Source organism: Alosa pseudoharengus, unplaced genomic scaffold, assembly GCF_046254945.1.
Source record: "Alosa pseudoharengus isolate Yale_2024_CS ecotype anadromous, Long Island Sound unplaced genomic scaffold, YU_APseudo_1.1 YU_APseudo_1.1_scf_3, whole genome shotgun sequence".
Lineage (NCBI taxonomy): Eukaryota > Metazoa > Chordata > Actinopteri > Clupeiformes > Clupeidae > Alosa > Alosa pseudoharengus.
The window spans coordinates 45,809,668-45,824,653 of record NW_027468718.1 but is presented as its reverse complement, the minus strand read 5'-3'; the positions used below and the strand labels follow the sequence as shown (position 1 = coordinate 45,824,653).

Below are 14,986 nucleotides of genomic sequence, written 5' to 3'. Positions count from 1 at the left end.
AATCTCTCTGGGTTCTCAGGGAGCTGCTGTCTCTCTTCACTGAGTCGCACACTGCTCAGATCCTCAGATAGGAGGAGATTTGGATGCGCAGTGTTGGGATCCAGAGTCACAGGAGCTGCAAAGAATAAGAACACATGTACACACATAAGAATGTTGTGGGTGTTGTTGCTGCTGAGGAAGATGATGAAGCTAATGGTGATGAAGATGACGACGATGGTGATAGTGATGGTGATGAAGATGATGACGATGGTGATGAAGATGACGACGATGGTGATGATGATGATGATGGTGGTGGTGGTGGTGGTGATGATTATAATGACCACTATCATTTTCAAACCAAAGCCCTCCAAACTAAAATCAACCTCAGCCTCTACTGTCTACGGGTCAGAGGAGCAAAGTGTCTACCCACTCTCTTGCGTCCAGCATTTAATCCTGTTGGTGCTGAACCTACAGTGAACTGCAGGCATAACATGGGTATTACAGGTCAAGACTTTGAAGTGACGCTGTACAGAAACATTCAATGTATTGTTACTGTCAAAAGAAAGTGTGCTGTGTGTCTGTATGTATGTGTGTGCAGTGATGCCAGTAACGCATTACTTAGTAACGTTACTTAGTAACGCGTTAGTCTATTTTGGCCACTTTTTTCGGTAACGAGTAACGCTACTATTTACAAACCAGTTATCAGATTAAAGTTACTTATCTAAGTTACTGTGCGTTACTATTTTTGTCCTTTTCCTTAGTAAAAAGATATATTCTTTGATTTTTTCTTGTCTTGGGGATTAAAGTCATGTAGGCTATGCTCACATTTTCAGCATGAGGACAATTCACGCTAAAACCACGCAGCTACACAAACGTAAACAACAATGGAGGGAGGAGAGAGATGCACATTTCATCAGTCATTACTTTGAGTTTGCCAGCTAAACATGACAACATTAAGGTACATTGTACATTCTGTGCTGGCGACAAAGTGCTGTCTAGCTAGACGTCCCAAGTCTCCCGAAGTTTTGGGAGTCTCCCACATATTGATAGCGGCTTCCTGACGCCCGCAAATTACATAACATCTCCCGGAACCTAGAGCGAACAAGAGCACGCAAGCCAGACCAGACTTCAAATCACGTGTGCATATGAGTTTAACGCGCACACAACGGAGAGGGAGAGAGAGAGGAGTGGTGCGTGTGTGCCTGAAGCACATCCAAGACAGAGAGCATCCTGGTCTGTTTTGCTAAATCAACCAGTTTTCAGTGTAAGTGTGCTTATATCTCTTTTCTCCCAAACTTAATTAATCAGTTCAGTCAGTGTATCTAGGAACAGGATCGTCATGGCAGCGTCAGTGCCCCTCAAAAAGGAAGATTTAAGACCCATTTCACATCAGACTACACAAAAGTGTACCCAATTGTCTCATAAGATTAAAACATAATGATAGTCTTGCACACTGCACTGTTTGTAACAGCGACTTTAGCATTGCTCACAGCGGGTTAAATGATTGCAAAAGACTTGTTGAGGTGAGTTTAACAAGTGTAATTTCATTTGCATATTACTCAGGCCTATACAAGATGGCTAGTTGCCAAGGCTACATGAAAAAAAAAATCTACAAAAAAATCTACATATTTTACTATAACAATTTCTATCAATAGGCCTTCCTTATTTTTGTGTTGGTATTATTGAACAAACATCTGAATTTCAGTATCTAAGTAGGTTAGGTTGGGATGTCTGCTATACATGGCTGACATTACTGTTTAGCACTTCCAGTATAGTGAGTATTGGCAAAACCGGTTATCATTTTTATGTTGAGGCGGTGGGGGTGTTGTCAGCAGCTGCTGAAAGTAACTAATAAAGTAACTTGTAATCTAACTTAGTTACTTTTAAAATCAAGTAATCCGTAAAGTAACTAAGTTACTTTTTAAAGGAGTAATCAGTAACTAGAAATGCAATTCCAAGGAATTACCAGTGCATGAAAATGCTAAACTTGTGATGTAAAATATCATGTATAGTTAAAACAGATAATACAGAGATGGTTACTACGGTGATGCTAGGATAGACATGGTGGTTGCATAGCTTAATAAAAGTTGATAGTTTAAAAGTAGACTGTTTAAAAGCTGAATGTAGATAGTTTAAAAGTTGTTGATAGACAGTAGATAGTTTAAAAGTTGTTGATAGACAGCTAGTTTAATAGATAGTTTAATGATAGTTTAAAAGTAGACCGTTTAAAAGTTGAAGGTAAATAGTTTAAAAGTTGTTGACAGACTGGAAGTTGAATGAATGTTGATATTCAAATAGTTTAATGGCTGTGTATAAGTAGATATTTGACGATAACTGAAAGTTGGAATGGCTCTAATGTTTGCTAGCAGTTATGCTAAGATTTTTAACTATGCTAACCATGCTACTTAGCTAATGTTTTATAGCAGTGCTAGCAATGCTAACCTGCTAACCATGCTACTTAGCTAACGTTTTCTAGCAGTTTAATGAATGTTGATATTCAAATAGTTTAATGGCTGTGTAGAGGTAGATATTTGACGATAACTGAAAGTTGGAACGGCTCTAATGTTTGCTAGCAGTTATGCTAAGATTTTTAAATCTGCTAACCATGCTACTTAGCTAATGTTTTATAGTAGTGCTAGCAATGCTAACATGCTAACCATGCTACTTAGCTAACGTTTTCTAGCAGTTTAATGAATGTTGATATTCAAATAGTTTAATGGCTGTGTATAGGTAGATATTTGACGATAACTGAAAGTTGGAATGGCTCTAATGTTTGCTAGCAGTTATGCTAAGATTTTTAAATCTGCTAACCATGCTACTTAGCTAATGTTTTATAGCAGTGCTAGCAATGCTAACATGCTAACCATATTACTTAGCTAACTTAACTAACATTTTCTAGCAGTTTTGCTAAACATGCTAACTATGCTAGCAATGTTAGCATGCTAACTATGTTAACCATGTTACTTAGCTAACTTAGCTAATCATTTTTAGCAGTTTTGCTAAAAATGCTAACTAGCATGCTAACATGCTAGCATGCTAACTATGCTAACCATGTTACTTAGCTAACTTAGCTAATCATTTTTAGCAGTTTTGCTAAAAATGTTAGCTAGCATGCTAGCATGCTAACTAAGCTAACCATGTTACTTAGCTAACTTAGCTAATCATTTTTAGCGGTTATGCTAACTAGCATGTTACCATGTTAGCATGCTAACTATGCTAACCGTGTTACTTAGCTAACCTAGCTAATCATTTTTAGTAGTTTTGTTAAAAATGTTAACTAGCATGCTATCATGCTAACTATGCTAACCATGTGACTTAGCTAACTTAGCTAATCATTTTTAGCAGTTATGCTAACTATGCTAACTATCATGTTAGCATGCTAACTATGCTAACCATGTTACTTAGCTAACCTAGCTAATCATTTTTAGCAGTTTTGCTTAAAATGCTAACTAGCATGCTGACATGCTAGCATGCTAACTATGCTAACCATGTGACTTAGCTAACCTAGCTAATCATTTTTAACAGTTTTGTTAAAAATGCTAAAAATGCTAACATGCTAACTTTGTTAACCATGCTAACTAGCTACAGTAGGTAGGAGTCATAGTTGATGACAAGTGTTGACATAGTTGATGACAAGTTAAAAGTTGTTGATAGACAGCTAGTGAATGTATATAGTTTAATGATAGTTTAAAAGTAGACCGTTTAAAAATTGAATGTAAAAAGTTCAGTAGATTAATGGGTTACATTGTTTAACAGTGGATTATTGTAGTGAGGACTTTTATTTTGAAACAGTTTTGGGCAGAGGAAACAGTTGAATAGGATGTGTAGTCTTAATTGACCCAGATTGTATGCTTAAAGCCTGAGGCTGCAGGTGGCCTGAACACCTGCCATAGGATTCTAATTGCTTAACGGCCGTATTATGATGTCATAATCGGCAATGTTAAGTCTATGGGGATTTTTAAAAAGTTTTTCTTTAATAGTTTAAAAAGTATAAAAGTTTCAAAGTTGAAAAGACATAGCAACCCGATCTGTTTGAAGACCTACGTTACAAAGTTTGAATGAAGTTTCTAAGTTAAACTGTTCAAGAGAAATTGCGTATATAGAAAAAGTGGTAAGCGGAATAATAATAAGAAGTTGCCTAGGAAGAACAGTACAGTGCATTTTCATGCACTGTAATCAGTAATCAGATTACTTTTTCAAGGTAACTGTGGCAACACTGTGTGTGTGTGTGTGTGTGTGGGGGGGGGGTATTGTGTGTGTATGTGTGTGTGTGTGTGTGTGTGTGTGTTGGGGGGTCGGGTTTATGTGTCTTGCACGCATGTGTGTGTGTGTGTGTGTGTGCGTGTGTGTGTGTGTGTGAGAGAGAAAACTCACTGTACTGTACAGTGTCTTTAATCTTCTCCCAGACTCTGAACTTCAGATTGCCCAGGTGCTTTGCCACATTGATCAGAGCTCCTGAAACTCTCTCTGGATCCTGCAGTGTGCACTGGGCCCTGGAATAACATTCAGGAGTCAGTGCTGCTGTGTTGGGCTCTGAGTTAACATTCAGGAGTCAGTGCTGCTGTGTTGGGCTCTGAGTTAACATTCAGGAGTCAGTGCTGCTGTGTTGGGTTCTGAGTTAACATTCAGGAGTCAGTGCTGCTCTCTCTTGACCATATAGATCAGAGACAGAGGGGTCAGTTCACTTACCTCTCCACTGTGCTCTTGTATAGATAAGAGAGAGAGGGGTCAGTTCACTGTGCTCTTGTATAGATAAGAGAGAGAGGGGTCAGTTCACTTACCTCTCCACTGTGCTCTTGTAGTTCTGTAAAAATACAGAAGAGGACATTCATCATCACTCTTCTGCTAAATTAATGAATTATTGCTTTTTTCTTCACTCAAATCCCTCATGGCCTCAAAGAAATGAAGATTAACTGCATTTATCTAACCAAAATGTCGTTGTGGTGTCTTATATACAGTATAGCGAATATACTGTATGATAGGCACCAGACAACTTTACTGAGTTAGAACTGGGATTTTTTACTTCACGTACAATGCATGTGGGTGAGGGAGCAAAGATGTACAATATTCAGAAGTATACATTTACAAAACCAATATCCTTATCAATTATTCCAAATGCACTCAGCAATTTCTATCTAAATTAACTTCTTGGCCAACTATAAATGAGCGGAATGGAAAAAGGCTGTAAAATGCTATTAGCTAATTTCTCAGCTGGTTCCTGTAAAGAAATTGCTGGATTTTCTTAACCATTTCCACCCTACTGAGTGTTGGATTTTATCGAACCGATCAGTGACACTAGTGTAAAGGCTATTATAACACAAATATCTATGAATAGCTATAATACCTGTAACAATGTGTTGGGACCAGCTCCCATCTCCTTTGCTAGGGCTTTGATAGTGCTCGAAAGAGATGAGATCTCTTTGTTCATCTTCTCAATCTTCTCCTTCATCATCTGACTCTTCTGCTTCTCTTCCTCCCTCAGGGCAGCTATCCTGGCTTCCTCTTCATCTCGTAGAAACCGGTACAGCATCTCAAACTCCTCCTTGATCTGATGCTCTGTGTTTTGGGCCTGGACCTGTGATGGCAAATTCATTTATTGGTTATTGTGACACACAACACTGCTTTGTTTCAACACTCTTGGCCTCTTACTTACTTTTATGTGTTCTGCAATTTCATGACAGGTGGTTTTAGCTTGTTGAAAGGATTTTAGTGTGGTCTCCAAGGTACCCAGTTTCCCCCCAAGTTCCTCCTGGGATGGAACAACATAGGTGTCATGACAACAAGCATCATACTGAAAGATTCTCTGTCTCTCTCATTCTTTCTCTCTCTCTCTCTCTCTCTCTCTCTCTCTCTCTCTCTATATATATATATATATATATATATATATATATATGTGATGCGATCTGGGAAAACCCGTCGGATGTCGCGCTGTCACGTTTCGAGGAAATAGTAAAAATAGGTCGGTTGTCATTTATTTGGCAAAATTGTATTTTCATTAAATTATTATTATATAACATCTTGTCTATAAGTCCTGAAAATATCTAGGTGAAATTCACTAGTTTTATACATTAAAAATTGATTTATATTGGCCAAGCTGCCTGAAAGATCATCTACATTTGAAACCGCGAACGGCGGAGGTGCATAAAAAATCTCCCATAACTTGCTTTTGCCAGGCTATAAACACTAGGCTACAAAGACGGTTCACCAATCAAAGCCATAAAGTAACCACACGAATGAAATCATATCAATGCACATGTTCCCGCCATATATACATTGTAACACTGTGATATGTTTTGATAAACCTAACGTTAACGTTACGTGAGGATGTCAGTCTTGTGAGAGTCTACAGAGATGGCGGAGCTCAAGAAAAGGGAGTCTGAGGTAGCTGCTCACTTAAATGATGCTGCACGTCTCAATCTGCTAAATCCTGGCGATGCCACTGCCCTGAACGATGTGATCATGGATTATTTCACATCCAGAGATCCAAGAGATGACGAAGGGTCGGATTGTAATGAATTTACTGAAGAAGAGGAGTCCGATGAAGGTAAGCTAGCCATGCTATTCTTAATGTAAGATAAGGTGCTTGCTATTTTGAAAGACCAGTGTAAGACTAGTTATCAAAAACCTACAAGGTAACGTTACGATTAAAACATCCAGAGACTGCACTAGTAATAAAACAACAATAAAACAATTTACTTAATTTTAAAATCCCCCTCTGGTAACTTATCTCCTTGTGTAACGTTATAACCGTGATGTAGGTTAGCTGCTAGTGCTATTCCTGACAGGCTAGAAAGTTCCCTGGAAGATCAGGGTTGTTCATTCAGAGTAACTTTATCCATTACGTTACCATGTTCCCGTTATACATTTCTTTTGAATGGCGACACGAAGGCTTAAAACTAAAACGTCAAGTTAAAGCAACAAACTATGGCTGGTTATGCATGTAAGTCCAGTTGACATGTGAGTTTAAAACGGAGACTTAACGTTAATGTTCGAGATGCAGACTGTAGCATTAACGTTAGCTGCTAGCCCAGCAAACACAATAACGTGGCCATCACGTGGCCGCAACGTGATTTTCCAACCAATGTTTACGTTGCCGCCACGTTAATTTCCAACGTGGCGGCAACCGGAAAAGTGAAAGACGCCTTGATGTTGCCGCCACGTTATTTGACAACATTACCGCGACATGCAGGCAACCTTCCTGCAACTTAATGGCCACGTAACCGCAACTTTATAGCAACATTGAAACCCATGTTGGAGGTCGCCAGAATGTTGTCAGGATGTTAAAAAAACAGCTCTGGGCGGATCTGCAGATGCAGTCCTCATTTGCCCACTCACTTGGTTTAGGAAGAACAGAGCGACATTTCACATTTGATTACACCATTTATTTAAATTCATTTAATTTGGGAGTTCCTGCCGATGACTTGATGTGCTGCTGCTGCTCCTCCTCCTCCTCCTACTGCTGCTGCCGGGCCTGCAAGCAAAGAAGAAAACCTTTAGCTTTCAGGTAAGAGCTGCACTTTTTTTGAATTTGTGCAGACTGTCCCGAAGTTTTACTTACGTTTTATTGTGCTGCATACTCCGGGTTCCGAGCAGTGGCAGCTTCTCCTTCCCCTTCAGGTTGCTGCCTCCAAATTTAGTAGTGTGGGCTACAGAAAACAACATTTCAATTAAGAGAGGCACAACATAGCCAACGTTTTCGGTCACCAACCATGAGAGAAAGGGTTCCACTTTCATCTCACACACACAGGCTACTAGCTCGTCGTGTCTTAAAACATGCCAAACTAACGTCTTCTCTGGGGAGTCCGTTACTGCATATATTTCATATAAAATCATAGCACACCATCTACTAATTACACTTGTCATATTCAATAACATTCACATATCATATTAATATTAAAACACTAACATTACAGTACAGTAAAGTACAGTAACAAAGCAGTACAGTAAACGTAAATCTCCGATTGGTTTTTTATATCATTCAATTAGCTCAAAGTTATCCTAGCATGCTACATGCTAGCCCCATTCTAATGCAATTGCTGCTACGCGATGCTAATCACTCGCTAGCCTTAACAATCTTTGCTAGCAGATAAATTACTCACCGGCGTTCAAAAGAAGTGGATAAAGACGTGAAAACAATGAGGGAAGATTAAGGACAAAGTAGAAATAGTAAAACGACTTAAGAGGTATTAAAAATGATTCACGATAGAAAGGTGTCAAGGAGTAAAAGGTTTTGATTCAAAGTCTATTCAAGTGTAACGTTATCGAGTAGAACGTAAAATAAACGAATTCTGGTATCCAAGCAACACGCTTGTCAAAATAAAAGCATTTCCCGTTGACTAGAAAATCGTATGTCCTTCTGGATTGTTAATTATTTTGTTATTTATTCAATTTATGTACCTATTTATTTAACATTGGCAACTAATTTTGGGTTTAGTAACCAATGCTTAGGTGGGTTACACCTTCACCCCTTCTCCATCGACTTTGTGCATGCACATAAAAATGTCAAAGCAAAATAAGATTTAGGTAAGCATAGACAATTGACTCAACCTAATGTTACATCTAAAAGGCAAGCTCGTATTAACAATGTTTGGTCTCCTCATTGCCAATGCACAGGCTGCAGAGGGCAGCATGGTGGTACTCCTCACATCTGGTGTAGAGTAGAGTTACAGGCATAAAAACAAGATCAGTCAGAGACTTTCAAATGAGGAGACAGCACTCAAAAAATCCTCCATAGAAATGCATGGGGTTAGTTTGTAACGCCAATGGCGTTGTCTACACATATCCCACCCCTTCTTCGCCAAAATGTCGACATGTGTATACATTGAGCCAATCATGTGGTGTGATGTGACTACATTGAGCCAATTATGTGCTGTGTTGTGCAGACATCATGCCAATCATGTGTTGTGAACTCGCCACTGGAGCACACTGGTGTCGTGAAGCCTTGTGCATGCGTATTTCTGCCGAATAGGATGCCCGATGAGTACCCAAAAAGCGTTGCAATATGACTGCCGAGTGGAGGGACTTGCCTAAAAGGACTTTGGAGCAGTCAAACTCAGCTAGCTAGACACAATTGTTCTTGTATAGCTGTCTATGCACACTTTTTCATTTCGCTTGATATTTTATTAAACTGTGAGTGTGTGAACAGAAAGTATTAAGACATTCTTACCTTTTTTTTCTTTTCCAGGGACCGAACTGAAGAGGGATCGATCCACCATTTTGGAGACAACCGGAGGCAACATTGATAACCCTGACTCAGTTGCGACAGCAGAACCAGCATCTCTACGGCTTAAGGACAACTTCAGCTTGATAGAAAACTTGCAACACTTAATTGACATATGAACTGATGTTGGATTGGCACCACTTAGCCTACTTGCTGATCGATCAAATAATTTGGTGAATACAATAATAATTGAATTATAATTAAGCTGGTGTTGTAATGTAGAATTATTTTCTCATGCTATGATTTCATACAACATTTGGGTTCTATGGAATTATTTGTTTTCTTATTGGACAGGAGACAGCTATTCCCAAAAGTGGGAATATCCCAGGTCAATAGAATAATCTGGTGTTTTAAGGTTAATTAGTCAGTGGCAGAATTAATGTATTGAATCAACACAGCATTTGTGATCGCAGGGTTGTTACCTTCGCCACTCGGCCTCAGAACCTCGAGGTTACAGCCAAACAAAACACCTGTGATTATATCATTACCCAACACTCCTACTCTCACACTTTCAAATTGCTTAACCTCTTTTCAGCCTTGGTAACTGAATACTAAAATTAAACTTAGGTTGATTGTCAGTTATCAGTCTTATCCTGTGGGTCATGTGCACTGCTGTTATTTTCTTATAACTTAATATAAAGCATAGTTTGGATTGGATTCTGATTAGCAGTCAGTGGTTTAGCTACTCTCCACCTCAGCCTCTCCAAGGTCTTTATGCTCTCTCCTGGTTGACCAATGCCTACCCTGCAACGTGGTTTGTTTGTACACATCACTTGAATTCATGAAACACATGAATTTTACTTCAAATGTTAATAGAAAGAATTGTCAGTGTGATTTATTAATGTGTTCCCTACATGCATTTAAAATAAACGATTCATCAATTCAGTATCTGAATATATTTGATTGCTATTTTTCAGTTTGTGGAAATTAGAAAATTGTAGTTCTGGATGGTAAACATTAATCTCAGTTTAGCATTATTTTTGTGGGGATGAGTCATCAGGTAGTAAATAAACAGTACAAACCAGTGGTCAATTTTTCTGGCTTGAAGATAGTTTGACTTAAAAAATAAATAAATAAATAATATCTCTGATTATTATTGCATTTGATATAACCTCAGCTAACAATTGGTGTTGGGAAACGGCAACATTGCTAAATGACCATAGGGCCACGTTATGGCCACGTTGCTCAAGTCACCAAATGGCAACGTTACCAAATGACCATAGCGCCACGTTGCGGCCACGTTATTTACACCACCAAATGGCAACGTTACCAAATGACCGTAGGGCCACGTTATGGCCACGTTGCTCAAGTCACCAAATGGCAACGTTACCAAATGACCAAAGCGCCACGTTGCGGCCACGTTATTTACACCATCAAATGGCAACGTTACCAAATTACCATAGGGCCACGTTATGGCCACGTTGCTCAAGTCACCAAATGGCAACGTTACCAAATGACCATAGGGCCACGTTATGGCCACGTTATTTACACCACCAAACGGCAACATTACCAAATGACCTTAGCGCCACGTTGTGGCAACGTTGCTCAAGTCACCAAATGGCCACTTCATAGTGGCAACGTTGTGGCCACGTTGCAGGAAGGTTGCCAGAATGTTAGTTGGCCGTGACCAACTGGCAACTTATAGGCAACGTGGCTGTTTAGTTGTGTGTTTGCTGGGAGGTTAATACACTTGGTGATGTTCATGATTGCTCCATGCTAGTGACATTCAAGACTGTAGCCTTGCATTACTGACGGTGAAGACGGTTTCTTCACTCTGTGACATTATGCAATTGAAATGTAAGACATATAAATCTTATTTTGGGAATGAGAGATGTTGGATTGAGCCAGATCCGATAGCTTGTCAGCATGCTGTGCAAACCTGCACATAACATGTTCACTTTTTTATTAGTAGGCTACACCTTAACATAAAGTTAACTTGGTCGCACCTTGTCAAACAAAATAATCTAATCATGATGATGATGATGATAATTGTTTTGAGTAATAATAGTAGTACTACTATAGTAGTAGCCTACACATGTGTCTTATGGGCATAGACATATTGCAATGGTGAAATACTTGTGTGATAGATTCTCAATGTTGATTATTAATAATAATGTAGTTCAGCCTTTTTTATATAATACATGTATTACAGTTATTCATTCTTACTCATTTCAGGTGAGGACCATCCCACATCTATTATTGAAGATGTAGCAGAGATACTACCACCTGTTCCACATCAAGAAGAGAATGGTGATGTGCAAGAGTTTGTATGTGCATGCAAATACAATAACGGTCATCCATGTTCAACACGTTTCATGCAAGAGGAGTTGCAGATGATTCGTTACTGTTTCTTGGAAATGACAAGGGAAGAGCTAGATATCGCCATTTTAGCTAAACTCTCGTGTGGAATGCATCTTTCTCAGCTAACATCCCGCACCCATAAAAAAGAAAAGACAGTTCGGAAGTCCCAAAGAACTGATTTCTTTCACCATGGGGAGAAAATATGCAGGGATACGTTCAAATATCTCCATGGCATTGGGCAGGTCAAGCTAGATGCTCTTATTAAGCATTATAAGGAGCATGGTGTTACTCCTCGAATTCATGGCAACAAAAAGCGCCAGCCTCCTAATGCACTGAAGAAAGAGGACAATATGTATGTTGCACATTTCATTTTAAACTATGCTGAAACTCATGGCATGCATCTTCCAGGGAGGGTACCAGGCTTTTGGAGGAGTGATTTGAAACTTCTTCCAACTAACTGTACGAAGGTGAAGGTGTACTCTGATTACTGTGTGGCAGTTGCTGCAGCGAATCAGCGTGTGGTTTCTGTAGTTACGTTTCGCCGTATCTGGCGGGAAGTGGTGCCATTTGTTGTCACAATGCGGCCAGCAACTGACCTGTGTTGGACATGTCAAAAATATCAAAAACACATTAGTGAGGCTGCCAATAAGGCTGATTCAGAAAAGGTAGAGCTACATCGTCTGGCCACTGAACATCTGGAGAAGGCTAGAGTAGAACGTACACACTATCAGCAACTTTGTAAGGATTCAAAAGCAAACTTGCCTGCTGGGTTAGAGTTAGGTCCACACATTCCTTGTAGCTATGAGGGAATGGTACATTATAGCATGGACTTTGCACAACAGATTCACTACCCCAATGATCCCCTCCAACCAGGGCCGATGTATTTCAAAACACCACGTAAGTGTGGAGTTTTTGGTGTAGCATGTGAGGCCTTGCCAAAGCAGGTTACTTTCTTGTTGGATGAATGCATACAGACTGGTAAAGGTAGCAACTGTGTTATTAGCCTTTTACACTCATATCTTGAGAATTATGGACTGGGTGAAATGCACATGCACCTTCATGCAGATAACTGCGCGGGACAAAACAAGAACTCTTTTGTGATGTGGTATCTGATGTGGCGTGTCTTGACAGGTCGTCATGTGTCAATCAAAATGAGTTTCCTTCTTGCTGGGCACACAAAGTTTTCCTGTGACTGGTGCTTTGGGCTCTTTAAAAGAAATTTTAGGAGGAATAAGGTTGACTGCTTGGATGACATTGCCCAAGTAGTTCAAAACTCAAGTCCATCTGGAGTCAATGTACCATGTCTTTGTGGTAGAGAGGATGGCACTGTTCTTGTACCCATGTATGACTGGAGCACATTCTTGGGTACATACTTCAGAAAATTACCCACCATTAAAAGCTTTCATCATTTCTTATTCTGTCAGGGCTCCACATTAGTAACAATGAAAACATTTCTTAATAGTGAGGAAGTTTCCCAAGACTTGGGGAGAAATGGTGTCGACTTTGATGCACTTGACCCAAATGCTTTGCCTGATCAACTCCTCCCAAAGGGGCTTGATGCTAAAAGGCAACAGTATCTTTACAATGAGATAAGGGAATTTGTGACAAAGGACAAGCAGGACTTGGTTTGCCCCCTCCCTCAGGCTGTAACCATGAATGAGGATTAATTGAATACAAGAGTTGAATCTATAGTTAGTGTTGTTACTCAACTTTTCCATTTGAATTTACGATAAGTCATGATATATTGCATATTTTTATGTTTTCTGTATATATATATATATATAAGCTTACTGCATGTTTCAGATATTTTCTGCATAGTTATACTGCATATTTTTCTGGATATTTTTACTGCATGATTTGATGATATTCTATGTGTTGTTACCTCAACGTTTCCATTTGAATTCACAGTAAGTCATGATATACAGCATATTTCAGATATTTTCTGCATAGTTATACTGCATATTTTTATACTTTTCTGGATATTTTTACTGCATGATTTCATGATACTTTGAATGATAGCAAAACAATAATTACATCGAATATGTGTTGATACCTCAACTTTTACATTTTGAATTCACAATAAGTCATGATATACTGTATATTTCTGATATTTTCTGTAGTTATACTGCATATTCTTTATATTTTCTGCATATGTATACTGCATGATTTGATAATATACTGTATAATAACAGAATGATACTGACATTGTCTAATACATATATAATGTACAGTAACTTATAAAGAGAAAAAGAAACAAAAAAAGAAGAGGAAGAGTTACGTAAAACAAATTCAATTCATTGAATGTTGAATGAATAAATACATTCTTCATTTTTATCTAATTAATGAGTGTTGTGTGTTTGCTTGGTGCCAAATAAGTGTGTGCCATAATAGAGTAATTAAAATTTAACATGTGATATTCGATTGTGGTGATTCTATTTAGAATGTCCATCTTTAAAGCTGTTTTTCTCAAAATTCCATTTCATAAAACCATGTTACTAAGCTGACTTCAGATAATGATAACATTTGTTACAGACATGCTATGAAAAAAATGAAAACAGATTTGAAAAGACATTTAAAGCAGCTTTAAGGTGGTATCAGAATCTTAAGTTGGTAAAATTTCACCATGTGATGGGTTTTCCCAGATCGCATCACATATATATATGTCTTATTTGCAAAGAAGAGAGGAGAGAGTTTCCACCTAAAGTCAGTCAGACCGTTTTAATAAAGACGCCTACTTAGCAATGCCAGTGTTTGTATCTGTGTGTAACATCTATCTATCTATAAAGCAAGAAGCGTCTGTGTGTGTGTGTGTGTGTGTGTGTGTGTGTGTGTGTGTGTGTGTGTGTGTCTGTGGCACGCATATCTCGCTGACCGTTTGTCAGACTGATTACAAACTTGGCAGGTGTCTTGCTACAGGCATGAGTAAGTGCACTGCCGAATTTGACGTTGTTTGGATAAGAAATGCAAAAGATATCGTTAAATAGCCTATATCGGTAAAAGAAGCACGCATTGGCTTTCGCCGCTAGCCACTCCCCCTCCCACACAGCACTGTAGGACTGTAAGCTACCAGTGAGGATAGAAGCAGGGCTTTGGCAGAATTGGATCAGTGTAGGTTACACGGGTAAAAACTTAAGCGAGTGCAAGATAACTCCACGGATTTTGCAACAACACGCCAACATATGGCAAGCGATTTTATCATTTACCCGCTAAGTTTGACTATCTGGAATTAACATTGTAGATATCAACAACGTCTTTCTGACTAGTCGCAATTACATTTTGGATAGTTGGAATTGTCATTCAAGATATCTGTAACGTAATTGTGACTAGTCGAAACGTCAGATAGAGATATCTGTAATTTAGTTTTGACTAGGCAAAACTGAATTACAGATATCTGTCATCACGTCATTGAAAACAACATTCAACTCGTCACACATCTTAAATGGCAATTGCAGATATCTTTAATTCAGTTTTGACTAGGCAGAATGA

General features: G+C 38.8%; 1 protein-coding gene across 2 annotated transcripts in view; it reads right to left on the bottom strand.

The window, feature by feature from the left end:
• Positions 1-14,986, bottom strand: part of LOC143100881 (zinc-binding protein A33-like) — a 102,162-nt gene that overhangs the window by 1,072 nt on the left and 86,104 nt on the right. For both annotated transcript variants that reach the window (XM_076264445.1, XM_076264444.1), the window contains exons 2-6: positions 5,633-5,728; positions 5,324-5,554; positions 4,761-4,783; positions 4,354-4,472; positions 1-115 (exon numbers count right to left, since the gene is read on the bottom strand). The exon at positions 1-115 is cut by the window's left edge and continues 1,072 nt beyond it. In XM_076264445.1, the coding sequence (XP_076120560.1) occupies positions 1-115; positions 4,354-4,472; positions 4,761-4,783; positions 5,324-5,509 (443 nt within the window). In that variant the 5' untranslated portion in view covers positions 5,510-5,554; positions 5,633-5,728. The remainder of the gene's footprint in view (positions 116-4,353; positions 4,473-4,760; positions 4,784-5,323; positions 5,555-5,632; positions 5,729-14,986) is intronic.